The sequence below is a fragment of the Mauremys reevesii genome, linkage group 4, assembly GCF_016161935.1.
Source record: "Mauremys reevesii isolate NIE-2019 linkage group 4, ASM1616193v1, whole genome shotgun sequence".
Lineage (NCBI taxonomy): Eukaryota > Metazoa > Chordata > Testudines > Geoemydidae > Mauremys > Mauremys reevesii.
This window is the reverse complement of record NC_052626.1, coordinates 62,067,201-62,094,404: the sequence shown is the minus strand read 5'-3', so window position 1 is coordinate 62,094,404 and position 27,204 is coordinate 62,067,201. Positions and strand designations below refer to the sequence as shown.

General features: G+C 43.4%; 1 protein-coding gene across 1 annotated transcript in view; it reads left to right on the top strand.

Annotated features, from left to right (window-relative positions):
* Positions 1-3,623: 3,623 nt before the first annotated feature.
* LOC120404486 (cytosolic phospholipase A2 epsilon-like) overlaps positions 3,624-27,204 on the top strand; it is a 49,421-nt gene continuing 25,840 nt past the window's right edge. Inside the window, exons 1-10 of the mRNA XM_039537158.1 lie at positions 3,624-3,746; positions 4,144-4,232; positions 10,415-10,500; positions 20,956-21,092; positions 22,215-22,343; positions 23,593-23,633; positions 24,249-24,291; positions 25,129-25,204; positions 26,732-26,901; positions 27,028-27,123. Of these exons, the coding sequence (XP_039393092.1) occupies positions 3,636-3,746; positions 4,144-4,232; positions 10,415-10,500; positions 20,956-21,092; positions 22,215-22,343; positions 23,593-23,633; positions 24,249-24,291; positions 25,129-25,204; positions 26,732-26,901; positions 27,028-27,123 (978 nt within the window). The 5' untranslated portion in view covers positions 3,624-3,635. The remainder of the gene's footprint in view (positions 3,747-4,143; positions 4,233-10,414; positions 10,501-20,955; positions 21,093-22,214; positions 22,344-23,592; positions 23,634-24,248; positions 24,292-25,128; positions 25,205-26,731; positions 26,902-27,027; positions 27,124-27,204) is intronic.

Sequence of the window (27,204 nt, the reverse complement as noted above, 5' to 3'; positions counted from 1 at the left end):
GCTATAATGTATCTTCATTAAAACTATCTTTAGATGGGTTTTTTCCTCAAAAGCATTTTATCAAAAAAATCCAATTTAAATACAAAAATCTGATTTTTTTTATTTTTTTTTAAAAATCATTGATTTTTATCCACCCTAATTTCCATACAAGTTTTTGAATGTGAAAAAGATGGCATTTTCCAAAGGAAAAATGTTCCACTGGAAAAATCTCAACCAGGTCTAGAGTTGAGTGATTATGTAGACCTCTACCTGGAGACACCACTTGTTATGTTTGTCAGTACCTACCCTGCAAATCTATCAGATGTCTGGGCAGGGGTAAAAGTAACTTAAAGGATTTACCAGTATGCTGGAGTCCTGAGCAGGGGGCGTGGCCTTAACCAGAAGAGGCGGAGCCTCAACAGGAAGAGGTGGGGCCTTTAAATACCCAGGCACTTTAAATCAAGATTTAAAGGTCATGGGGCTCCAGCTGCAGCTAGGAGTCCTGAGGCCTTTAAATCACCCTCGGACCTCCCAGCTGCAGAGGCGGCTGGGAGCCCCAGGGCTCGGGGCGATTTAAAGGGTCTGGGGATCCGGCTGCCGCTACCGCAGTGAAGCCCATGGCCCTTTAAATCACCACCGGAGCCCTGCTGCCACTAACCCAGGGCTCAGGGAGCGGGGCTTGGGAGGTCATTTAAAGGTCCCAGGGCTCCGGCCACTGCAGGGAGCCCCGGGCCCTTTAAATCACCAGCCTGGGGAAGCCAGTCCAGTCCGGCATGGTGTACTGGCTCTTACTTTCACCTCTGTGTCTGGGGTATATGTCAGACTGGTTACTCCTGAGGGCATTCTGTGCCAAAAAAAATTAAAAATCCTGTGCACAATATTTTAAAATTCTGCAAGTTTTATTTGTCAATAAATAAATGCAGAGGCTCCAGCATGGCAGTGGGGAGCACAGGCCACTGGCTGCACAAAGGTGGAAGATCACCCTGCAGCCTCCCCACCCCCACCCCTGGGACATGGACTCAGTGGTGAGGCTGCACCTGACCCTGACACAGCACAAGGCCTGGGCCTGCCCCAGAAACACCCTGGGGCCCTGCCCCTCTGCGTCAGGCACACCAGGTGTGGGGCAGGCAGGCTCAACCAGGCAGAATCCAAGTGTGGAGGGGTATCACTAAGGGGGGATCCAGGTGTGGGTGAGAGGATTCTGTGTGGGACAATCTGGGTGCAGGCAGCTCAGTGTGTGGGGATATGGATGCACAGAGGCTTGTTGGGCGTGTTCCAGGTGCAGGGGCAATGGACTCTGCAGGGGCTTCCAGGTGAAGGTTGTTGGGGTTCAGCAAATGTATCTGGGTGTGGGGGGTCTCAGCGGAGGGTCTGGGTGCTGGGAGAGTGGGGTTTGGTGGGGTGGGGGTCTTGCTGCAGCTGGTTGGGAGTCAGTGGCATTGGGGTCTGGATGTGGGGGCTCAAGGTGGAGCAGGGGATGGCTCCTCTTCAGGGGATTTGAGCGCAGGGAGCTCAGTGGGGGGTGGTCTGGGTGCAGGGATGGAGGTCCAGAAGCAGGGGGTCTGGGTGAAGGAAGCTCCAGATGCAGGGTTTGAGGTTCAGTGGGGTAGGGTTTGGGTATGGAGGGCTATGGGGGTTCTGGGTGTACAGGGTGAGGCTTGGCAGGGGTGTCTGGGTATAGGAGGTCTGGATACATGGAGGTTGGGTAGATGGGTTGCAGCTCCCCATACAGTGACCTCTCTCCCCGCAGCTAAGGAGCGATGAGGGCAGGAAGCAGGGGAGGATGCTGAGCTTCCTGCAGCTGGGGGAGGTTTCTGGAGTTGGGTTTGACACAGCCCCAACCACTCCTTGCAGCCCCTCCTCTCCTGCCTCCAGCCCAGCTGGGACTAGCAGTTGATCCCGGCTCAGGTAGGAGCCACTGACTGGGATGCTCCAGCCCTGCAGTGATTTACCTCTCTGCCAGCTGCTCCAAGTGCCTGAAATAATGTACCTGTGCAACTAGGGAGTGGTGTGTGACTGCTCTTGTAGCTTCCCTGTCAGAAAGTCATTTTTCTGTTTGATAAGCAAAGAAATCTGTGGGGGACATGAATTACGCACATGCGCAGTGGCGCAGAATTCCCTCAGGAGTAGCTGGTGTGTCACGTTACACTGAGTGCAAAAAAATATATAGTCCTGGGCCTCACAGCATGGACACCTGAATTCCGTTGGACCAGGGCTGGCAGTGTATTTTGCCACATCCCAAAGTTGTTCAGGGGAGTACCCAGTCAGAGTAATGTTTGTAGCAAAGCCGAAACAAGGGAGGTGCCCTTTAAAGGCTGAAACCTGAAGCTGTATAGTGGCCAGCCTTCCAGGCGCTGTACTGGAGTGGGAGCGCCAGCTTTTGGTCATTGGTGTACGCAGATGTGTGAGTGCATAGGGTGCCCTTAAAGACACAGAACTCTGCGCCCCTGAAAGCTGGGGGAGGGACAGCTAGGCTGGAGCCATAATGATCTCACTGCTGGACTATGCCTTAAAAAGACAGTCCCACTGAAAGTGTGCTAGGGGCACATGAGTGAAAACCACACTGCTACAGCTCGCAGCTGGTGAGGGGTTGTGTGGCTAAGTCACAATCACAGGTGCCCATACAATTTGGTGCCCTAGGAGGACTCCTGTGTAGCATATTCCTAATGCTGCACCAACCCCTGTCCAGCAGCAGCTCCTCCTTCTCTCACCATTAAAGAAGTTCAGGAATTGAAGATAGGGAAGCCAGGGAAGGACTTGGGCTGTGTGGTGACCTTGCGGGTTGAAGCTGGGGTGGAATCCAGACTCATAGGGGATCTTGTGGACAGCCACAGCTATGGCGGACCTTATAATGAAACCGCCTTAGATGGGACCTATTCATATGGAGGGTCTTGGGAGGACAGACTTTTGGGGGATGCTGGAGAGGACACAAACTCAGGGAAGGGCCTTAAAGGGAGACTTGGAGAGGGAAATTAAAGGGGACATAGGGTTGGAAGAAGCCTTGGAGAGATGGAGATATTTTTGGAGGGAAAGGGAGGAGAAACTGGAAATTTGGAAGGAGTGAGGGAGGGTAAATGTTTGAGGAGAGAGAAGTGTTTTCAGGCTTATTGGTGGTGGAAGTGTAGGAGATAAATTATAATGTAAATTATAAAGGAGGCAAGGGGATGTTTGTGGTACTATGAAGGAGGTCTGTGTCCCCTTCAGCTTTGGTGACAGTTATTCCACTGTGCTCCCTGCCCCAAGCAGGTGATCTGGGAGGGGGTGGAGCCAAGCTGGCTGGACACTGGGCAGGAGACAAGTATCAGGCCTTCTCTTAATGGCTGTAGCAACTTGCTCCCCCTCTCTGTCCTCATTGCAAAAGGAGAGCAAAAGTGGGATTTGAACCTCAAAGGAGTGGCACATTGTTTCTCACTGCTCCCCGTATGGGCAGTGCCTAAAAGCACAAACAAGCATGTGCCCCTTTGGCCTCTGCATATCCTGTTCCTCCATCACTTCAGCTGCAAAAGAATATCCCGCTCTTGCAACAGACTTGCGCTTATTGTGAGAAAAGTGGGCGGGGATTCTTTCTGTTAAGAGAATCACAGAGGGGTAGGGCTCTGTGTCAATATGTATACAGCACCTGCTCAGCCACTCTGGCTGTTTTCAAGTCGACACATATGTTTCAGGAGTCATTGCCAGCTGTGGAACCTAGTACTCCAGTACCATTGATAGCACCTCACTTTAATGTAGCAGAGACCACAATGGAATCACCTGCTGGCTTTCATGAGGTAAGAAAAAATAAACAAAACCAAATAAGATTTGCTGAGATCCTGATCCAGAACTGCACAACAGAGTGCATGGAGTTTCAGTCCTGCCTTATCAGTCAGGGTTGCTGTTCCTCTGACATCTACAGTTGTGAGGAGTTAGCATCCTTGCCATATTTTATAGAAATGGTTGACAGTTCCATATTTTTTTCACTTTACCCAGAGCCTTGTCAATAAAAACAAAAAGGAAGTACAGACTGCTGCTTAGCACACCATTGTGCCACACTGGGAGTGAATAAGCAACAGCTCCACACTTTGAAGTAAAAATATGGTGTTGCAATTATGAATATATAATACAAAATTGGAAAAATATTTTCAAATATTACCAACTTGCCCATTCTTTCTTTTTTCCCCCTCTCAGGACTTAAACAGCAAAACAGACCCATTGGGAAATGTAGGAATTAAATGGATGAAGCAGAGGGCAGTACAGTGGGATGCTGACTATAAGGTACCATAAAATAGACAACATTTTGGGGAGAATAAATAAGTTTATGGATTTTTTGGAGGGCAAGTGGGGGGCAGGAGTTTTGGAATGAATTTACTAGTTATCAAAGTGTTGAATATTTAGTGATACTAGGTTCTATGTTGAAATGTTCTTACGTTAATCATCTGAATCCAGAGCTTAATTTGTGCCAGGGCTTGCCAGGACTGAGTCCTTGCACCTCTAGCCTTGGCCGTTCATTGCCTGACATATCTGGGCTTGCTGTACTAGTTATGAATGTAAAAAAATTGCTTGAGCCCTGGGACCTAATTGCTTGAGCTCCCGCATGTCTTTCATTATAAATTAAGCACTGTCTGAATCTCATTATTCTTTTGTGCTATATTTTTCTCTGTGTGTTTGGTTTGTAATAGGCAACATATATTCATTTCATAGCTTCATTCCTTTCAAAGGGATTCATTTAGGTGGACTCACCAGTGTATATTATTTACTATCATTACTCCTGAGGGCATTCTGTGCCAAAAAAAAATTAAAAATTCTGCGCACAATATTTTAAAATTCAGCAAAATTCTGTAAATTTTATTTGTCAGATAAATGTGGAGGCTCCAGCGTAGCATTGGGGAACACAGGCCACTGGCTGCACAGAGATGGGAGATCACTCTGCAGCTCCCTCCTGGGACATGGACTCAGTGGTGAGGTTGCACCCAACCCTGACACAGCACAAAGACTGGGCCTGCCCCAGAAACACCCCAGGGCCCTGCCCCTCCATGCCTGGTGCACCAGGTGTGGGCAGGCAGGCTTAACCCAGCAGGAACCAAGAGTGGAAGAGCTCAGTGTGGAGGGATCCAGGTATGGGTTCAGAGGGTTCTGTGTGGGGCAATCTAGGTGTGGGCAGCCCAGTGGGGGATCTGTGTGTGGGGGGATCTGGATGCACAGGGGCTTATTGGGGGGTTCTGCGTGCAATAGTAATGCGACTTTGCAGGGGCATCAAGGTGAAAGTGGTTGGGGCTCAGCGAGGCAGCTCTGGGTAAAGGGGGGAATAGAGCTCAGCATGGGGGTCTGGGTATGGGGGGTTCAGTGAGGGATCCAGATGCTGAGAGAGTAGGGTTCAATGGGGTGGAGATCTGGGTGTGGGAGGCTCTATGGGGTGGTATAGGTGCAGGGGGAGTGGGGCTCAGTAAAGGGGGTTCTGGGTATGGGGAGTGAGGCTCGACAGGAGGATTTGGGTATGAGCGGGTCTGGATGCACAGGGATTAATCCGATTGGGAGCAGCTCCCTGTACAGTGATCCCTCCCCCTGCAGCTGAGGAGTGATGGGTGCAGGAAGTAGGGGAGGGGGTAGTTTGCAGAGCTTCTTGCAACCTGGGGAGAAATCTGGGGGTGAGTCTGACCTGTCTCTCGATGCCGTGCAGGGAAAGAGGAAGTCCTGTCTTCCCCAGCCCAGCCAGGACTAGCAGCTGAGCCCGGTGCAGGGTAGGAGCCAACAACTAGGTCTTCCCCAGCCCCATCCCCTGCCCCACAGTGATTTACCTCTCTGTCAGCTGCCCTGGGCACCCAAAACATACTGCTGGGGAGGGTTGCATGACCACTCTTTTGGCTTCCCTGTCAGAAAGCCATTTTTCTGCGGGGAAGCAAAGAAATCTGCAGGGGACATGAATTTTGCACATGCACAATGATGCAGAATTCCTCCAGGAGTAACTATCATAGACAAAAACAACAAGGAGTCTGGTGGCACCTTAAAGACTAACAAATTTATTTGGGCATAAGCTTTCATGGGTAAAAAACCTCACTTCTTCAGATGCATGTTGAGGTTGATGGATTTCCACTCCATACGGCTAAATTTAGTGCCTTGCACGGTGTCAACTATCAGGGGGTAGTCGCGTTAGTCTGTATCCACAAAAACAACAAGGAGTCTGGTGGCACCTTAAAGACTAACAGATTTATTTGGGCATAAGCTTTTGTGGGTAAAAAACCTCACTTCTTCAGACTAACACAGCTACCCCCTGATACTTAGACAGTAGGCCTTATTCTTGGTTCACTTATATCATTTACACCAGCATATCTGCACTGACTTTAATCGAGTTACTACTCATTTATACCAAAGTGCAAGGAGAATGTGGCCTAGTGTCTCACATTCATAACATGATTGTTGAAAGACCTTTGTTTTTTTTAATGATAAACCCCAATTTCCAAAACAAATGTTCCTTCAAGCTCTGCTGGAAGGAAAGTCATCACAATAAAAGGCTTCTAAGGGAAGAAAGCCAGTGGTGCCTGCAGGATTGCTTGGGAATCAGTTCTAGATCTACATTTGTGTTTATTATACATTAGAAATATCAATGCAAATATTTCTATACATTCCTGGATTGCTTACTGCTGACTATGCATTATATACAGGTGTTGCCTCAAAGCAAAACTGGGTGGATTTAAATGAAAAGCTATCTCAAGTTCAGTAATGGTGTCTATAATAAAATGGGACTCAGGAATATGACTCATGGGAAACATCGGGAAATTGGCCTCTTTTCTGTACAAGAAAAGTTCAAGTTCCACAGAAATCCACAGGATATGAAATATTTGTTTATATAATTTCATAAGTTGTCCAAAAATATGCAAATCACTATCAGTAGAGGTACTCTGGCAGCTTCAGTGGAGGGGACCTCTCATTTTAAAAGTGTAACTGAGAGCGGAAAAATGGCGACAAGTCACCTGTTGGGTCTGCAAATTGAAGTAAGTGGGAACATAGTATAATTTGCACTGATTTGGCATTCAGTGGGTGTGTATCTTGCATGCTGGTGCTTAAAAAGGGGATGTAATATAGCAGGAAAAGCAACTAATAAGGAATGTAAAACCTGGTCTTACAACAGTTTTTGTATTGCTTTAACTATATCTGTTTTGAAACATCCTTTTGTGTTGCAACAGTCACAATTAAAGTGGTACAACCCCTAGTGTGGATGCAAATAAAGGGATACAAAGATGCTTAGAATTGTATAGTTTAAGTTTCTGAACAGATACAGTTAAAACAGTAGGAAAACTGTGTGTATTCAGTACAAGGCCTGAGATAAGGTAGGCTCCTCCCCATCACTTTAGCTCTCTGCTCTTCTTCTCACAGCCTCATCCAAATGTAGCAACTTTAGTAATGCTCAGAATTGGCATCTGCAAGCATTTAGCAATCATGAGATTTTTTTAAAGTAATACATTGGGGGTGGGGGGGTATTTGTCTCTGGCTTTTGAACTCTTTGAATTCACATTTTCAAGTTTTTTTCTGCCTCTATAAGAGCTATAAACTTATTTTTTTTTAAATTAAAGCAGAGAGAGAGTCTTATATAGTCACGTATCAGAGGGGTAGCCGTGTTAGTCTGGATCTTTAAAAAGCAACAAAGAGTCCTGTGGCACCTTATAGACTAACAGACGTATTGGTGTTCACACCTCAACTGCTAGAAGAGGGCCTCATCCTCCCTGACTGAACTAACCTCATTATCTCTAGACTGATTCTTACCTGCATATTTATACCTGACTCTAGAAATTTCCACCACATGCGTCAGACGAAGTGAGCATTCACCCACAAAAGCTTATGCTCCAATACGTCTGTTAGTCTATAAGGTGCCACAGGACTCTTTGTCGTTTTTTATATAGTCACATAACTCCAGAAGCTGGGGCTTTAGGATAAACACCAAATATGGTGAGTCTTGAAGTAAAATTGCAGGAGTTGGCAGCACTGAATCCTTGAACTGAAATTCTGAAGTCCCAGTGTTCACACTGGTATGAAACAAGGTCAAACACGTTCACTTTTCCATAGTAAACTATGAAGGAGGGTTGGCTAAAGCACAGGCTTGTGTGCTGGGAGATCTGAATTCTATTCCCTGTCTCTGCCTCAGACTTCCTGTGTAACCTTGGGCAAGTCATTTTATGTCTGTGTGACTTGGCTGCCCATCTGTAATATGATGAAAATGCTTACCTGACAGAGGTACAGTGTATTGTGAAACTTCCTGTGTTATTAACAAATATTTAGCCCAAGGCATAAGCCAAGTAAAATGGTGCAAAGCTCATCCAACAGCAAAGCATAATACAATGAAAGGCTCATCTATATGCACAAACGTTTGACTGATTTTGGGGTATGGTGGAGGCAGTCAATTAATGCCTGTTGTAGCGCGGTAGTGATTGTATTTGTTTTAGGAAAGCATGCCCAGGTCTGTGGCATTGGATATATAAGAAGTGTGACCATTTGCAGAAGAAATCCCACTTGTCTTTTCTGTCTGATGCATTATCAGAAAGTTTTATCACGTCATGTGAAATCTCGTTAAGGGTGTGAAATGGGCATTAACCAAGATCCTCTTTGTCTTCCTTTAGAACTCTTGAGTAGCTATTTTTGCCTTCTTGTATGTTTGCCACTAACACTAGGAAACACACTGAAGGAGTTGAAGATGGTTGCTTCTATCTAAGCTGAGGCCAGCTCATAATTATTACAAAGGGCTCCTTACATTTGAGGGTTGGAGGATAGTTCTGCAGGAGGGTGTTGTTTGTTTGTTTAAGGCTTTATTTAAAGGGAATGTTAACGTCCAGTGTGGTAAAAGTCCTAGGACCATGAAGGAACTGCTATTTCCATTAATAGTGCAAATGGCCAGCATTCCTGGTTTCAAGAGATGCTAATTTGTTCAGGGTAACTTTAATGTCTGCCAGTTTGCTGGTAGGACTGGACCATATGCAGCATTTTGGAATGAAAGAACAAGATTTCTCTGAATTGCCCTCCCCTATAAAGAGTAAATCTCATTTTCTCTTGTCTTGGAGACTGGCTTGTTAAAGGACTACCAGCCCCCTTCAAAGTGATTCCTATATCTCGGAGTAGGACGAATGGGGAAGATCACTGCATATCTCTCCCTCCTTAGAAGAAGTACTAGGAGAGAGATGGAAAGGCTTCCGGGAGCTGCCTTGGTCTTGGAGGGTATGTCTACATAGTGAGCAGCAGTGAGTTCAGAGCCCGGATTGACAGACTTGGGCTCGCACTACAGTGCTAAAAACAGCTATGTAGACATTCAGGCTTGGGATGGAGCTCAGGCTCTGAAGCCTAGGGAGAGGGATGGGCTTCAGAGCCTGAGCTCTGACTGAACAGCAACATCTTCACAGGTGTTTTTAGTGCTGTACAGCAAGCCCATGAGCCCAAATCTGTTCACCTTGGCTCTGAGACTTGCCACTGTGGGCTGTGTAGACATACCCTGCAAGACTTTGGCTTTGAGATTTTCCCTTTCTGATGGTTTATTGGCAGAAAGCAAGAAAGGTTGAGGTTCTAGATTGAATCTGGGTGCTGTGGAAACATAACCCAAGAAGACTTTTTAGAATGACATTTTTGGACATTTACTCAGGACCCCACACAGTCATAGAGAAAGCCCTGACCACACAGAGGGAAAAGCACCAGCCTCCAGTCTACACTAGGACTTCCACAGTTGCTATGGTGAAGAATTCCTTGCAATGCTGAGAGTAAAGGAGGCCTAAGTGGCAGGCCTACACTAAAAAGAGATTTGCTATGATTAGTTGCCATTCACCTAATACAGGAGAGAAATTATTCATGTGGTCTGTATTGGTGGCCACTAGTTCTTACAAAATTAAAATTCTACCTTTTGAAACAAACAAACCAACTTTTTAAAAAAAAATTCTCCTTAAATCAAAAAACTGCATAAAAAGTAGAAGCCTCTAAATGAGCCTTGAATTTGATTCTAAAACATCAGAGGACTTTGTTAAACCATCACACAAAACCAAAGAGAATACCCCTTATTTTGTTTAATCACTATCTTATGCTGGGATGTTTTAGATACAAGAGACAATTTAAATCAAGAAATTGTCCTAGATGATTAATATATAAAAATTATATTGTTGGCTAATTAAGGTTCCTCATCTGTTGGCTATTTCTTTTGTTTGCCTTTCTTCTCTGCTCTACATCTTGCCTGGGTAGCTGAAGAGTCTGGAGTCCGATAGGAGTGATTTTTGTAAAATGGGGGATGGAGTTACGGTGGGGAAAGTTCCATCTATTACTGAGTTATGTTAAGGGTGGAGATTTCTGGGATTTGTTTTGTGGGTCTTATTTTGACCAATTTGTTATTTTAAATAGGCTCCATGAGTAGCAGTCGGGCTCCTTTTAATGCGTTGTTATAAATTACACTAAATAAAAACATTCCATATGATAATGTTCTCACGTGTATTTTGTGTCATTTTTCTACCAAGGAAGCATCACTTTGCTACTTGCTCACCGTAAGAATCATACGAATGAGAAATCTTCCTCAGAGAGACTTTTGTGAGTACCTTTACTGTTCCTTTGGGGCTCCTCATAGTTCTAGAATTACTGAGAATACAGATGAGCAACAAGGGTGATTCATTCGTGAGGTAACTTAATTCCAAGGATGAATCTGACTTCAAGTAAATCAGCAGAATGACTAAAGCAGCAATGAATTTGGCCACATGTGTGTTGTGAAATGGACCCATGCAGGGCCGCCGAGAGGATTCAGGGGGCCTGGGGTGTTCAGCGGTGCGGGCCCCCCGCCGCCAAATTGCTGCCGAAGACCCGACACTTCAGCGGTGGGTCCCGGGGCTCCCCCACTCCCCCCGGGCGACCCTGGACCCATGCACCCAAATTATTTCCAGAGACTATTATCTGCGGTCCAGTTCCATGAGGACAAATAACTATACTGTTACCCAAATACAGTAGAAGTGCAGTTTATCACAGATACTTGGAGTAGTGAAGATTGTCTGGACTATCATACATGTTCAGAATATTGTCAAACTATAATCAGACAATCAAATTATTATTTTTATTTATTATTATTGTAGTAGCACCTGTCATGGAGCCTGAACCCCATTGTGCTATGGCTGTGGGACTGTGGCTTTTTTGGGCTTCTAGTAAAGTTCTCTTAAACAATTCCCAATTATCATTCACATTTTCCTCATTAACTTCCTCCTCCCAGCTGATCTGGCTCATAATTGTTCTCAGATTTGTGGAAATTGGCCCTTTGAAAACCCCAAGTATATATATAATTGGTCTGGACTTTATTCCTTTTCCACATTATAAATGTGATCAAGTCATGATCACTTGTACTTAAGCTTCCATTAATTTTTATTTCTGTGATCAGTTCCTCTTTATCTGTCAAGAGGAAGTCTAATATAAAATTCCCCTGTGTTAGATGCAACACTTTTTGAGTTAGGAAAATGTCATCTATATGATATTTAGAAATTCCTAGGATGTTTTAGTACTGGCAGCATGAGATCTCCAGCATATGTCACTCTGATTGCAGTCCCCTGTGATCATGCAGCTTTTTTTCCCTACACATTATAAATAGCCTAAGTAGTCAGTCATCCCGTTCCCTAGTGCGATTTGGTGGTCTGTAGCAGACAACTACTAATACCCTATCTTCTGTTTTTTATGTATTAGAACATTGATCCATAAACATTCAAGATACTATTTTCTGAGTTATCAGTTACTTGGAAACAGGTAATGTCATTTTGACAGAGTGCATTCCCTCTCCCCTTTTGCCCACTTGATCTTTCCTGAATAAGTTATAACCATTGATTTTAACATTCCAATAGCGTGACTCATCCCACCAGATTTCAGTAATAACAGCTAGACTGAATTTATGCTAATAAATCAGCAATTCCAGTTCCCCTTGTTTGTTAGCCAGGCTCCTAATATTGCTGTTTAGACAATTAAAGAATTTCTTCTCTTCATGTCCTTTGGTTCCTTGATTAATTTTGTTCTAAATATCTTGAGTTTATGCTAAATCAGTGCTCATATCTTCCTTTTTTACCCTCCCCTATTATTATTAGTTTAGCACCCTCCTGATATTCTAGCCAGTCTGTCCTCGGGGAGATAGGTTCCCCTTCTGCTGAGGTGGAAACCATCCAAACTACACAGCCCCCTCTCCCTAGAAGGTGTACCAATGTTCCACAGAAACCACCTTCTCCACCCTACATCACTTAGTCAGCAATTCACTTCCAGAATCTTCTGCCTTCTCTCTTCCTTTACTTGTGGGACAGGAAGGATTTTGGAGAAGATCCCTTGGAATCAACTGCCTAGAAGCCAGGAACCACTTCAATCATTCACTCATAATAATCAAGAGACCTCTTGGAACTTTTGTCCCAGATAGTTCTATATACCACAGGACTGATTCTCCTGAGATCATATGGGGTTTACATACAGACCAGTTCCTTGGAAAGTATACAAGACCTAGCAAGTCAACTGATCTCTTGATGCCTTAGTTCCCCCTCTGTAAATCGTGGATAATAATACTTCCTTTGTCATGTCTATTTAGAATGTAAGCTTTTACATGTGTTTGTACAGTGCCTGACCTAAGGGGGGGCTTGATATCAATTAGGGTCTCTAGGTGCTACTGTAAGACAGCTTCTAATAATCACAAGAGATGGCCAGAGGAAGAGACACAAATATGTGCTGGAAAAAAACCCCTTGCCCTTGTGACTCAGCTGTCCACGAGTGGGAAACTACAGCAGCAAGCGGATTAGTTTGGTGATTGCCCAAGTAATACCTGGTTCAAAAGTTTTTTTAATTAGACCAGTTAGACAAGAATTAAAAATGAGGCTGAAATGACTTAGTGGTGTGAATAATTGACTAATCAAGGACACGTCTGAGGTCTAGTCCCAGCTCAGCTGCTCACTCACTCTGTAGCCGAGGGTGACCCATCTAGCTCTGTTTCATATTCTATCTGAAAAATTAGAATAATATTTAAATACATACTTCATAGAGGTGCTGAGGATTAATTAGTTTATGCTGTATAAGGATTGAAATATGTACAGTGTGGTGTAAATGTTAACTATTTTAATTATTTTGAGAAGAGTTTTTTACATGCAAATAGAGTACAAGTAACAGGCATTATTAGCAAATGCTATTGCATTTCCATACTGACATTCGGAACACCATTTTCCATGACTAGGAGCCCTAGTCATAGTCCAGGATCCTATTGTGCCAGGAGCTGTACAAACACAGAGCTCACAATCTAAGTATAAGACAAGAAACAACAGATGGATACAGACAGCCAGGGAAGCACAAGAAAACAATGAGAAAATATTAGTCAGCATAATCGGCAGTAGTCTCTGCACACCAGCTGCCCAACCATTATTAAGTTTTTGTAGGCATCAATGCAAAGAGAGTTTTGAGGAGTGATTTGAAAGTTGACAATGAGGTTGCTTTGCAGATATTTACAGGGAGCACCTCCCAAGTATTAGGGGCAGTTTGGGCGAAAGCATAAAGGTGCTTGTTTGAAAATGTAACTAGCTCGCATCATGGGCTGATGGGAGGTGAGCATTGACAACATGAGTACATGAGAGGTAGGGTGGGGATTGACAATGAAGGGCCTTGAAAGTGAAGACAAAGCAACTTTTACTTTTGATACAATGCAGAAGGTGGATCCAATGGAGGGATTCAAAGAGAGGAGTGACACGGTCAAAGCATCGGGCTAGGAAAATTACTTTGGAGTGGCATTCTGAATGGATATGAGTGGGACAAGACTGCATTTGTCAAGGCCGGAGAGAAAGGCATAGCACTGGAGTGGAAGGACTGGATCCTGGGTTTCTGACATCCCAGTGCCTAACCTGGGCTATAGAGTCATTCTCACTCTTTTGCTGGCCCAATACATATTTAATTATTTATACGCAGTAGAACAGCTTCAACAGGAGAGATTTAAGCCAACCTAGCCCAGAATACCGCTTACCCCAGTGGGTAGGGCACTGTGCAGGGATGGGGAGACCAAACTCAAACCTCTTCTCATCAGACATAGGTGGGAATGAATTTGGGTCTCTCAGATCCTGGGTGGGTGTACTAGTCACTTAACTAAAAGTTATAAAGGGACTAGTGGCAGCAGCATGTGAATTTAGGAGTGGTTGGTGAGCGCCTACAGTGTGGGCTCTGCAGGTGGGGGAACACCTCATTTGAGGATTCCACTGGGACTTAGGCATCTAGACTGAGCACATGCCTGCTGGCAGAAATTTTGGTGCCTAAAGAGTTAGGCAGCAGCTGAGTGGGGGGTTTGAGGATCTTGGTTGTCTCTAAATATTGGACTTGTTCTCCTAAGTCTTTTTATGGATCTAGCCCAAATATCCTCTACTCATGGTCTTAGAGATTCTTATGAGAATAAGGGGAAGGAAGTCAGAAGCAGATTTATAATAATAATAATGCTAAGTACTCTGAAAAATCAGGCTATAGGCATCTCAAATTGGGTATCCAAATTAGTGGACACTTTTAACCTTAATCTTTCTGTGCCTCAGTTCCCCACTGTTAAAATGAGGAGCACCCCCTCCACCCCTATCTCACAGGAGAGTTGTGAAGCTAAATTAGTTAATGTACATGCAACTCTCAGATATGATAGTGATGAGCACCCTAGAAAAGCCCATGAGAAAATTAATAATTCTGTATTCCAAGCAGGGTTTGAATAAAGCATTGAGCCATGCATTGAGGAGAAAACAAAAAACTGAACAGCTGCTTGTTCAGTGAGCCCAATCCATCCTCTGTGCTGAGTGTGGCAGGTGTCCTATGAAAACAACATTATGTGATCAAGTGACTGAAGACTAATCTGGAAGTTCCTAATTTTTGAGTGCTTCACTTTTCAACCTTAGCAAAAAAAAAAACTTACCATATTTTTTGTTGTAATATCATGTGGCTCTATGGAAAAGTTGGTAAATAGCTACATACCATTGTGTTTTAATTAGAACTTATAGACAATACATTCTATACTGCATTAATCACCATCCACTACTTTAGCATCTCTCAGTGCTATGACTTACCTTTCTCCTTGGATAGTGAGCTTTAGCAGCTAATGCAAGTGTGCCTACAGGTTGGAGTGCCAATAGAAGACTGCCAATTTTTGGATAACTTTTGTAATTTTTAATCTGCTTTGTATTCAATATAGGAGCTAGTCGCCTTCCCAACCAAGTGTATTTGCTTCTGCTGTTTTCTTTTTGATCAATATTCAGCCTTCAGGGACTGCCAGTTTTGCACTGTTACCAGTCCATTAACTATTCTCTCCATTTCCACTTGGACAAAATTTCCCGCTTTTACCCTTAACTTCCATTAGCTTATGCAGGTGCGATCACCATTGTTGGTTTGGTCAGGAGCTTTTATGCTTTCTTGACCTACGTACTGATCACCAAAAATCCTGACTTGGGATTTAGGCCCTGTGACAGGGCATGGCCCTCCACTTCTGTCTTCTCACACAAATGGCCTTAACACTTCCGGTTTCTAAACACTGATGCGTAGTTTATCTCACCCACCACCTCTTACGGTCCTCCACAGCAACTCTGCTTACAGTGACGTACAAACATTATCCCATTTTGCCAGAGTCAAGACATCTCTCCATGCAGAGATCTCTCTCTACCCTGGTCCTGCTAGCCTCTCCTTCTCATTCATTCCCCCTTTGCACTTTCTTCCTGTGTGCCTTTCTGCTTTTTCAGTTAATGGGTTAACTAGCTTGTTAGCTCTCCCAGCTCAGACAGATCTAATAATTAGCCCCAGCTTCCCTCAGTCAGGCCCTTCTATGGGAAAATTAATTGGGCTTACAGGGTGCTGGTTCTCAGCACTGTCATAGGCCCCACTCCATGATGTGTCTCCCATCCAATATGAAGTCATCACTGGACAATGTTTAATTACTTAGGTTACATCTCTCTGAGAATTTCAAGTTGGGTGTTTTGTAAGAGTGTGTAGGTGTGCGTGCTCATGCTGAAATCTAATACTGCAGTTTGCTAGCAGAGAGCACCTGTCAGCAGCTTGGCAATGATTGCATAAGTGAAGGTGAAGAGACATTCTTTGCAGGCTGACAGAGGAGCATTACATCAGTCCCTGGTCTTGCCACTGGTGCTTAACTGAAGCCCTGTGATAGGGCCTCTGACAGTGATACTTCTGGTTCCTGCCTATTGTCCTGCTCTTGCTCCTACCACCATGGGTGTCACGGACAGACTCTCATTGCTCCTATGTGTCTCCACTGGGGCTGCTGTGGGAGTCCTAGCAAGCAAGAAATTCAGGGTGGGAACTTTAGGACTTTTGGGTATGTCTTCACTGCTGAATTAGCCTGGGCTCTTACCTGGGTGTTGCCCTAGCTCCCTTCCGATTCACACACAAAACCCTCTCACCTGAGTTCAGTGGTGCTTTCAACCAAGGCTAGTGTGGTTTGTCTGGGGCTGTAAACTAAAGCCCAAGTGAGGCTTTCACTTATGCGAGTCCCTTTGCAGTGAGACCAGTCTAAATCATTTGAGTCCTGACAGTCCTCCAATGCCTTCCCACAATTCCCTCATTACCTTAGAAGGATAGGCAATTCACTGGTTTCATTGTTGACATTCCCAGCAGAAACTCAAATTGGTTGACACTTGATGCTCCAGTTCCTCATGAAGTCTTTTCTCATTAGTTCTTTCCAGCCACTTCACCATGTGACTCAGTAATTTGATGAGTTGGTTATTACTACATTCTTTCACATCCCCTTTACCCTTGAAGATAGAGACCAATATGATCTCCCTCCATTTGTCAGGCATTTTTCCAGTTTGGAGGATTAATTTAAAGACATTTGTCATTATCACCACTCCCTCATGGCCTAGTGCTTTAAATGCCTTGGTTAAAACACCATCTGGTCCCACATTTCATCTTTTTTAGTATTATCTGAATCCCCACCCTGATGATAAGTCTTGTGAGGTTGTTGTTTGCTCATACTTCCCTCACTATTTCCTCAGATTCTCTTCAATAAGCAGTTTCTCATAAAACGACTGCCCTCTCCTAATGATTCTGCCATCTCCCAGCATTTTTGCTTTGATATGTTTCACAACTCCCAAGTCCTCAGTGCTTCTTTGCCTGATACTGGTTAATGGGTATATTCCTTTTCCCACTTTCTTCATAAGTAGACCCACATATAAATCTTTCAGTATTTGGCCCTTGGCTTCTGCAACTGCTCTTTTCACCTATTTTTTTACCAGCTTGTTTTCCTCATAACTTTGCCCCATTCTTACTTTCTGCCATCACTTAAACCTTTCCTCCTTCTATACGGCCTCCAGTACATCATTGGGCCACCACTACATCTCCTTTCATTTGTATACACACAGCTGTCCACTTTTTGTAGTATGTTTGAATATTTTCCCCTGAACCTCATTGGAGTCATCATGGTTGTTTGGTCATTGTCCAACCTTCATCTCATCCTTAAATCTCAGATTAACTTGCCTACACATGGGCCTCCACCATTTTATCCTTTGTTGCACAACTTGACTTTTATCCTCCAGTAGAATTTTCATAAAAAATCTGTCAAAGCAATTTCTTGCTCTGCAATCTGATCTCCTGGAATCACTTTACAATCTCCTAGGGTTTTTAAATCTCTCCTTCTAATCAGGAAGTCGTCAGTCTGGGACTTGTTGACACCACTCTTGTACTTAATTAAGTGATCCTCCCTCTTTGCAAAGGATGTATTAGTAATAATTAGGCCATGGGCTCTGGCTAACTCTAAGACATCCTCACCAGCTTCATTTATGGTTCCAAAGCCTCGTCCTCTGTGACAGTCATCATAGCCCTGGCTGTGTTCTCGCACAGAGCCATTGAGATCTGCTCCGATGATCAGGAACTCAGCTTGTGGTACTTCGGTTAAGCACTATCTGAAATTCCTCCTTCTCCTTTGTTGAACAGCCGTGTGGCATATATAACTTGAAATATTTGGTCTTTGCTCAGTGCTATTCTAACTTGCATCAGGCAGTCACTCTTCCTTTGCATTATCATTATTGTTACTCCGTAATATTTATATTGTTATAGCCCTTCAACATCCCAGCCAGTGCTGGGTACCATAAAAACACTTAATAAAGGGCAGTCTCTGCCCCCAAAGAATTTACAGTCTAAAAAAAATGAGAAGCTGCACCATTTTGGAGTGAGGAAGAACTTAGTGTAGTAGCCTTGTCTTGGGTCTTCAGACAATGCCAGGGGTAAAAGCATGGAGTGAAGTGATGCTCACCCATTGGCTTGCAGGGACCATGATGCCACCAGAACTGGCCCTCCCCATGAGAACACCTCACTGATACCTAACTGCGTGAACAGCACAGCTGGAAAGTTACTTTCAGTATGGGCTTGTGGTTTACCACAGAATGAATTAGCAAAGCTTTCCTATATGCTACAAGAAGTTTCACCTTCACCATGAACATCTCATTAAACTGGGCTTTGTAAAAAATTGCTGTCTGAAAGAGTAGAGCTTGGCATGGATGCTCGACTGATGGACTGTCATGGATTATTGTACAGTTGGCGAATGCTGCTGGCATCCATTGTATAGCTCAGGGGTGGCCTAACTTACTCATCCTCCAAACCGCATACAACGCTCTTCAGAAGTTTGAGATCTGGAGTGCGCCTGCTGGGGCTCGGGACTTCAGCCCTGCAGGAAGGAGGGTCCTGGGACTTCAGCCCTGTGGGAGGCACCTGTCCGGGCTCAGGGCCTCAGCCCCACACCTGCTGAAGTGCCAAGCTCCAGCAGGTGTGCCCTGTGGGGCTGAAGACCCAAGATCCCCCTCCCCACTGGGCAGATGGTGCTGCCAGGCCCCCTCCCTGCATGGCAGCTGCTGGAGCCGGCAAGCTGGGAGCTGCGGCAGTGGGGAGAGGCAGCGGCAAACAGCTGGGAGTTCCAGGGAGAGCCTCTGCTTTTGCTGCTGCCTCTCCCCATGGAGCTAAAGCGGTGCCTCCTCCCTGCAGCTCCCAGTTGTTTGCCACTGCCTCTCTACACAGAGCTAACACCTGGGAGCTGCAGGGAGGGGCCACTGAGGGTAAGAGGGGGGTGTACCTGGGAGGCCATGACTCAAGCTGGTTGGGAGGGGCAAACCTTTAAATTGTGCACGCCACCCCCCCTCCCCAGCAGGTACCGGTTGTTTCTGGCAGACGCCCCTAGTTCCAATACCCTGCCAGAGGGCAGAAACCCTGAGCTCCCTCCTGAGTCTGGTAGGCAGAGAAGGGGGGAGGGGGAGGGTTGGACTGGGAAGTGACACAAGCTGCACTTTAACTGTAAAAAAGCCGCATGTGGCTCACGAGCCGCAGTTTGGTCACCCCGGTATAGTTCATGAACTTAGTATAGTGCGAGAGATGACACATCACCTCTGAGTCTACAGGGACATACTTAGCATGACTGATGGTGAATGTTTCCAGCAATTTACCTGGATTGCAGAGCTATGTGACCTACCTATAGTTGAGCTATGTCACCTACTGAGACATGATGCTGAATCAGTTTGCAAACAGTGCTAAGTGTTGCCGTGCTTGCTGAGGATAGGAGCTGCTTTCCCTGGGATAGGCACTCTTCTTCTAAGACAGGGGTGGGCAAACTGCGGCCTGGGGGCCTCATCAGGCCCTTCAGATGTTTTAATTTGGCCCTCGAGCTCCCACCAGATAGCAGAGTCTGGGGCTTGCTCCACTCCGGCACTGCAGCCAGGGAGTGGGGTCAGGGGCTTGTCCCACTGTCGAAGGAAAACTCAGTTCTCACTTTTATGTTTAGGTGCAGCAAAAACAAATACTTTATTATAATACTCTAGTGAACACAAGAGGGAGAGAGTGTCAGGAACTAGGTTTGCCCCTTGTCCTGAACGGATCTCTCTCAATTAGTAAACAATCATAACAATCTTTATACCTTTCTAGCAGACCATGGTTAGCATACTTGCAGACAGTAAAAGTAAACATTTGCATTTGTTTATACATAAGCCTATTCGTTATCTTATTTGTCTGCAATACTAGAACAAAAAAACAAGACTGCAATTCACAAGGTCGTAACGACTTTTCACACAATTCACTCTGCACCAGATACAGGGTAACATCTTAACCTCTGCTAATTAGCTAACATACATTAAGATCCCTTCAAACCTCTATTAATTAATTCTTGGCCTCCACACCACTCTGCTTGTGCTGTGGCTTTGCGTGGCTCCCGGAAGCAGTGGCTATATCTACACTAGAGAGATTACAGCGGTGTAGCTGTATGATCTTTCATGTAGCTGTTCTGTGCTGATGAGAGAGAGCGCTCCCATTGACATAATTAAACCACCCCCAATGAGTGGTGATATCATGTCAGCAGGAGAAGCTCTCCCACCGACATAGCACTGTCCACACTGGCATTTATGCCAGCGTAATTTATGTCGCTCACGGGGCTGGAACATTAACACCCTGAGCTACATAACTTTTGCCAACATAAGTGGTAGCATAGACATAGCCTTATACTAAAGTGAGAGGAGAATCTACCTATTATCTCCAGGAGTCACAAAAAGCACAAACCACTGTGCTACCCTTGAAGAGGTTCAGTGTGTACTCCTTCCCACCCTAAGTAGGATCAACTCCACTGATTGGCAGGGAGGGAGGATAAGACTATGGCTCTTCGTATGTGACAAGTCAATAATTGGAGTGCTTATCTAAATCTTGAGGTTTCACCCATATCTATTTCTAAACTACAGATTTGTAAATAAGATTCCAAGAAGAGAGATTTTCTTCTTTTATGTTTTATCAACAAGCTTAGGGTAGGATTTTTTTTTCTCTAGACCCTTCTGAAGCACTAAGGAATGTGTGACAAGCTGATATACCATCTCATGTAGAGAACCTTGTAATTATGGATTTTCTTATTGGTTATAATATATATATATATATATATATATATATATATATATATATATATATGTATATACACACATACATATATAGTGTGTATGTGTTTGTGTACATATATATAGTTATAAATTGCTACATTGCCAATTATTTTGTACTTTTTTCCAATAGTAAGCCAGTCTGATTGCTACGTGAGCCTGTGGTTGCCGACTGCTTCAGCTGAAAAAGTCCGGACCAAAACTATCAAGAACTGCAGGGATCCAGTGTGGAATGAAACCTTCTATTTTAGGATCCAGAGTCAGGTCAAGGTGCAGAAAAAATGCCAAGTACTCTCTCTTGTGTCTCATCTGTAGCCAGATCCTTCTGGTCTAGACAAAGCCAGGACAAGGTTTTCTGCATCCTGTGTATAATATCCCTTCAATTACTAGATGCTAAAAGTACCCTTAAAATTCCTCTTTGAATCACGTAAGCAACTCCAGTAACACGTGTTTGGAGTTTGAGTCCAGTGTTTGGAATAAGACTCCAGAGGCAAGTTAGAAACATAATTTATTTTCTGTTTCTGAACTAATTCAACTGAGTTTATTGAAAATTACACTAACAAGCTGGAGAGCTAGAAAATTCTGATTTAGTTCAGATTTCACTCACCAATTCCCCTGAAGGAATAACACCGACATCTGATAGATGCTCTGGCAATAGAGAGATACAATGCAGAGTGACAACAAATTCAACCAATGAAATATAAATTAGAATCATTACACAATCAGAACAAATTCTCATTGAGTAGTAGCTTGAGATAATGAACAACAGCGTGCAGAACTGAGACCAGGGAACTCCTGATTTCTAGTAGCAGCTTTGTCACAATACGACACGTAAAGTGTTAAGCACTTTATTCAGGTGGGTCTTGCTAAGAACATTATACTCAAACATTCTCTGGCTGAACACAGCTGGTTCTGTGATGAATTTGAAGGAATATGGATCAGTAAAACCAACAGAGAACTTTAAAAAATGAATCCTTGGAAAAATTGCCAGGAGCCATAACTGCTTCCCTGTTCAATGGAAACATTTATTCTCTCATGAGTTGATAAATTACAACAGCTGTTTTTAAAATGAGATTATCTACATTTAAAATTAAATTGTCTGTTCATCCAGATGAAGAATTTTTCAGAAAGTTATTTGCAAATGGAAACAGAGTCAAAATAGAATTCCTGATACAACCTTCATTGATCAGATTAGAATATATTTCCAGTAAAGATGAGTGATTATTCACTTACTCATCATCTCTTCTTCTGTCTTTGTGCCAATTTCTCCCTCACTTCTTTCCTTCTTTATCTTCCTGTACTATATGCACACACCAAATATGGATTATTCACAGAGAACCTTGTTTCCTAGATGCCATCAACAAAGAATATATTCTTTATTTCTATTCCCAGAATGTCCTGGAACTGGCAGTGTTTGATGAAGACATTGTCCAAGATTATGGCCACTTCATTGTTCTCTTTGATATAGCTGAAATCCCACTTGGAGAAACAATTTTTATGAAGTTCCAGTTGAATCCACAGGTGAGAACCAATATCACAAGCAGAGCGAGGTGGAAAGCATACATTTCTCTGGAATTTCCTCAGAAAGTTAATTTGTATTATATTTCTTTTTTACCTTAGTGAGTGTTAGTCTCTCTCCATCCATCCATATATCTATCCATATTTACTTCTTTCAGCCTATCTACGAGCAAAGCCCCTCTAAAATTGCTTTGACAGTGTACTGAATAGTTTGGCTAGAACTGCAACATACTTTGTCAGAGGAGTTTATCAAGGGTTTGATGATATTGTTGACTGAACCACCAATGTTTAACTTCTGGAGATGAACATCTCCAATTACATCACTGAGCAGTTCTGAAGAAGGGAGCTTGGTCTTGTCTTTAAAACACAGGACTGGGAGAGAGGAGGACCTGGGCTCTACTCCAGGTTGTGTTGTAGTCTGGCCATGCGACTTGGACGAATCAACCTCTCTCTACCTGTTTCCTCACATGCAAATTCGTATCAGGACAATTGCTCTCCAAAAGGAACAGACATGTTATGAAGATTAAATAACTAATTTGGGTCAAGTGCTTTTAGAATTTCTGATGGAAGGAGCTATACAAGCAGTAAAATATTATTCTGTGTCATAACTTGTCACCATTAACCTAGCAACTATGGAGCACAATAGTGATTTTGACTCTTGAAACAGGTATTGGTCTGTACTGGTAAAAAAAACAAGAATCTGATAATTATGCTGCATGAGTTCAATATTTAAATATTGGCACCAAATCCGATATCTGGCAAATAGGCAAGTAGGCACACTTTACACACTTAAACAGCCCTGATTTGGATGCTCGAAACCTTATTTAGATTTTCACAATATTTGTCGAAGCGATAAATTTTTAGCCTCTGCCTGAAGTGGAGGGACCATTGACAGGAAAGAAAGAGATCTATTTAATATCGTATGTCCAAGCAACTAATAAGGAAAATTGAGAATGTCCTTAGTTCATTCAGTAATATCAACATATTTTTTAACCCAGAGGGGTCAAAGCAATGAGCGTCTCACCCCTAATGGTGGGAACAGCTTCTGGGAAGCAGAATATTGTTAGAGACCAAAAAGTGAAATTGAATGACTGTACTTGCAGCACAAAATGTAAGGCTACTTTGAAGAAGATCCTTGAATACCAGGGCAGGAGTGGACAGGATGGGGAGGAAGAGTTTACACAATCAGTGGGGCTGCCCTTATTGGGGAAGGTTTTTGCATGTGTCATTCATTTCTCTCTCTAATTTTCAGAGAAGGGAGGAGCTGGAGGCTGAGTTCACACTGGAGAACCTGTGGGTAAACCTCAAATATTATAAAATCAGAAATTAATGGACGCAGCAATTCCAAGAGTAATCAATCAATAGGGAAAATGTTTCATATCCCTGCCATCTCTTCAATAGCCAGACCCCATCCCCAGATTCCTTCCTTTTCCAAAACAGAGCATGCGTAAACAAATCTTTTTAAAAAAAAAAGAAAGAGGGAGAAGAAAAGTGACAGAGTGGGGAAAGAGCACAACAAATATCCATATCACTTTCTATTAATAATTTGTGTCACTGTAATTTTTCCTAACGATGATATGTTATTTAGGTCCCCCATTGGAGTCCAAGGCTGGCTTCTTGGGACCAGTGAAATGCATGTCAGTGGTGTGGGCACCCCTGGCCAATTCATGGCACTGGGGGCAATGTGACCCACACAGTCATTAATGATATTACAACTGTTACAAGCCCCTCCCAGAGGTTTGACTACAATTGAACCATGTCTGCTTCTGAGTAGCCAGCGTGGCCTCTAGTCAAAAGAGGCACACTTTTATGGACAACCAAAAATTAAAATGATCAAGATAAAAATGCTTAAAGTAGTATTTAGATGACACTGGTTGTGAAATGTGTACTTTTCATTTTGTCTTCTAGTCTGGATCTTCCTGAAACCATCATCACTAATGGGGTAGTAGTGGTAAATATTGTTGTCTTTTCTCTTGCCTGTACTGCAGAGCGATACTTATCATACTGTGCAGAAACTGGAGAATCAGTAAAATGACCCAGAGCTGATACTCCTAAACACTTCCTCATGCTGAGGCAAAAGCTGAGCTTGGATAGCTTGTGAACAGTTTATATTTCCCCACCATTCCCTATAATGTCTGTGTTGGGAGTGGCTGAGACTAGAGTATCTGTGAGCTTCCTCAAGCCAGCACACCATAGAAATGACTCCAGCTGGAAAAGGCATAATAGTGAGCACTCACAGCCGGTGCTCTCCCATTATTCCCTGCAGTGACTGTTGGAAGAAACTTCCATTGGAGTACTGTAGGAATGACATTTTACTACTCCAGCCAGCACTCCTGCATCGTTCTGTAGCCGAGCTGCCACTAGTTATGAACACAATGCAAAATACATAGCAAATCTTCACTCGTCAAGGACATCCGTTTTCTTTGTAGCTTTATTTTTCCCCTTTGAGAGTCCCGGTGGATCATTATAGGACCTTTAAGAATGCCTTCATTTTCTCTTGCTTTATACCACACCTCACAGAAACCTAGGGTATGTGTATCATAGCTACTATCCTTTCACCTGAGGATTAGACATGACTCTCTCTAGAGCCTGTTAATATTACTTCTTAGTCTGCCAGAGAAATCATTGCAGAAGAATGCAAGGCACTTAGAACCAGGGATCAAGCATGCTGTCTCCACAGTGCTCCCAATATTTGCCATCCTTGTAGCAAAATAGTGGGCTGAATAGGTAAGTCTCCCTCTGTGATATTTTCTGTGTGTAATCATCTTATTGGTCATATTTGTTACAGTCTCGTGAAATGTCCTGCTTGGAAGTTCATGTGGATAGGAGGAGGTGGAAGAAGAAGAAAAAAACGCATTCTACAAGTGAGGTTATTGCTTCATTAACTAGTTATTAGTACTTATAGCCTTTATAACAGCAACTGGGAAATGTGTAATCCTTATTATGGGTTACACTGACTGAATCTATAACTGATTGTTAAAATTCCACTGTCTTAAAGCAACATTCAGGCTGAGATTTTGGACGTATTACTCCTAGTCCTGCACAGTGTACAGTCATTTAAACTAGTGCAAAATATGTATAAAATGTTACCAAATCTGAATGGTAGCATTTTGCACACACTTTGCACTGATGTATATGACCTACAAAAGGTGCAGGACAATGGGGAATCAGGTCCTTGGAATTTAGACTTATGATTCCACTAATAACCTTAACTCTATCCCCTTTCCCACGTGCACTGCAACAAGGTTTCCATTGCATGGTCATACACGAAATAAATGCTCCATTTGTTTATCTGCTGTTATAGAAAAGAACACATTTTTTAATTTTTATGTGTGTATATATATGTGTGTGTGTGTGCAAATTACATAATATGTCACAGGTCCATTTTTATGTGACCGTCACTATGTAATGACTAGCTCTCTTGCAGTGTGTGCAGTGCATGCAGGAATGGTAACTTTCATGTGGAAATGAAAAGATTGAACTTTCTGACTTTGTGTGATTAATATCGTAGCCATAATATCACTTCCCCCAATATAAATTCCTTTGTTTTTAATTATTTTGAACTATTACAAAATAAAATCTATCTGTGTCTAAAGGTACTGTGTGCTCTGCTTGGTGCATTTGAGGGGCTGGAGTAGTGATTACAAAGGTGGCTTTAAGCTGTCTTTGAACTCCCATGGCTTCAAGAAGCTGGGTTGGCTCATAGTGTTAGATGAGCCTCAGGGCTGCTCTAATTTATAGTAGCAGTTATGGATCTCATGAGCCTATACACCGGCTGGGAATTGGTGGCATGCTCCCTACAGTAAACCAGGGACATATGCAAAGAGAATTTCCAGTTGCCCAGTTAGACTTCTAACTAGCTGGACTAGTTACACTTCTTCACACCCCCTTGTGCTGATCTCACAAAGGAGTTGTAGCGTTGGCAAGCATCTGGCCTATTATCTGTGAAGTGACTAAAACAGACAGAAAGAGATTCATCTGGTCTATCTGTTCTTATAAACAGGGTTATTAGCTATTGTAGGGTCAAATCCTGAAGAGCAGCTGCACCGCACATCATTTGGCCTATAATAACATACAATACAATCACGTACATTTGCTGTGTCAGAATACAGTGGCAGTAAATACATGGCATCCCAAAGCACAGGGGTATTCTGATCTGGGTTTTTTGTTCAGGCCATTGTAAAGATAGGGCCATAGGCAATATTTGAATCTGAGTTCATTTCCAGATTTCAAATCTCCCCACCCCCAAGAGCGTACAGAACACGGGTTTTGGTTCCAGTCCATCTCTAGGTATTTTTGTCTTTTGGCAGGTCTTTTTGTTGTTGTTTTTTTATGGGCACTGGTAAAGGTTTTGTTTGGTTTTGTTCTTTATTTTTGTCTCCATTCGTTAGAGCATGACTTGACGTTTACAGTGAAAGGATCCTTTGAAGAAACCCATAGCCTTTCATTGTGCTGTGACCCCAGCTTTCATCTTACCGAGCCCATCCTGTTTCACTATGCCAAGCATAGCCAGCCACAACTGGATATTACAGTCCTAAAAATGAAGACACTTCCTAGCTTTGTACGTTATAATTGAACATGGTAGTAGTATGGAGTAATATAGACAGCAACATACATCTACCTTTATTTGGGATGGGGCAGCAAAAGAGGACTTCTTCTTTTAATAAAAACCCTGCTTTCTTTTCAGTGTGCTTGTATGTCATGTAGAGCAGGAAGGAGCAGAAATGGCCCTCTGACTGTGCCATTGAATTTACTTCCCTTTGATCAAGAAGTAATAGATAAGGTAAGCACTGCCAGCCTTTTAGAATAATACTGAATTTTTTGTTTAAGTTTTTGCTGGTTCCACCCAGAGAAACAAACCCAG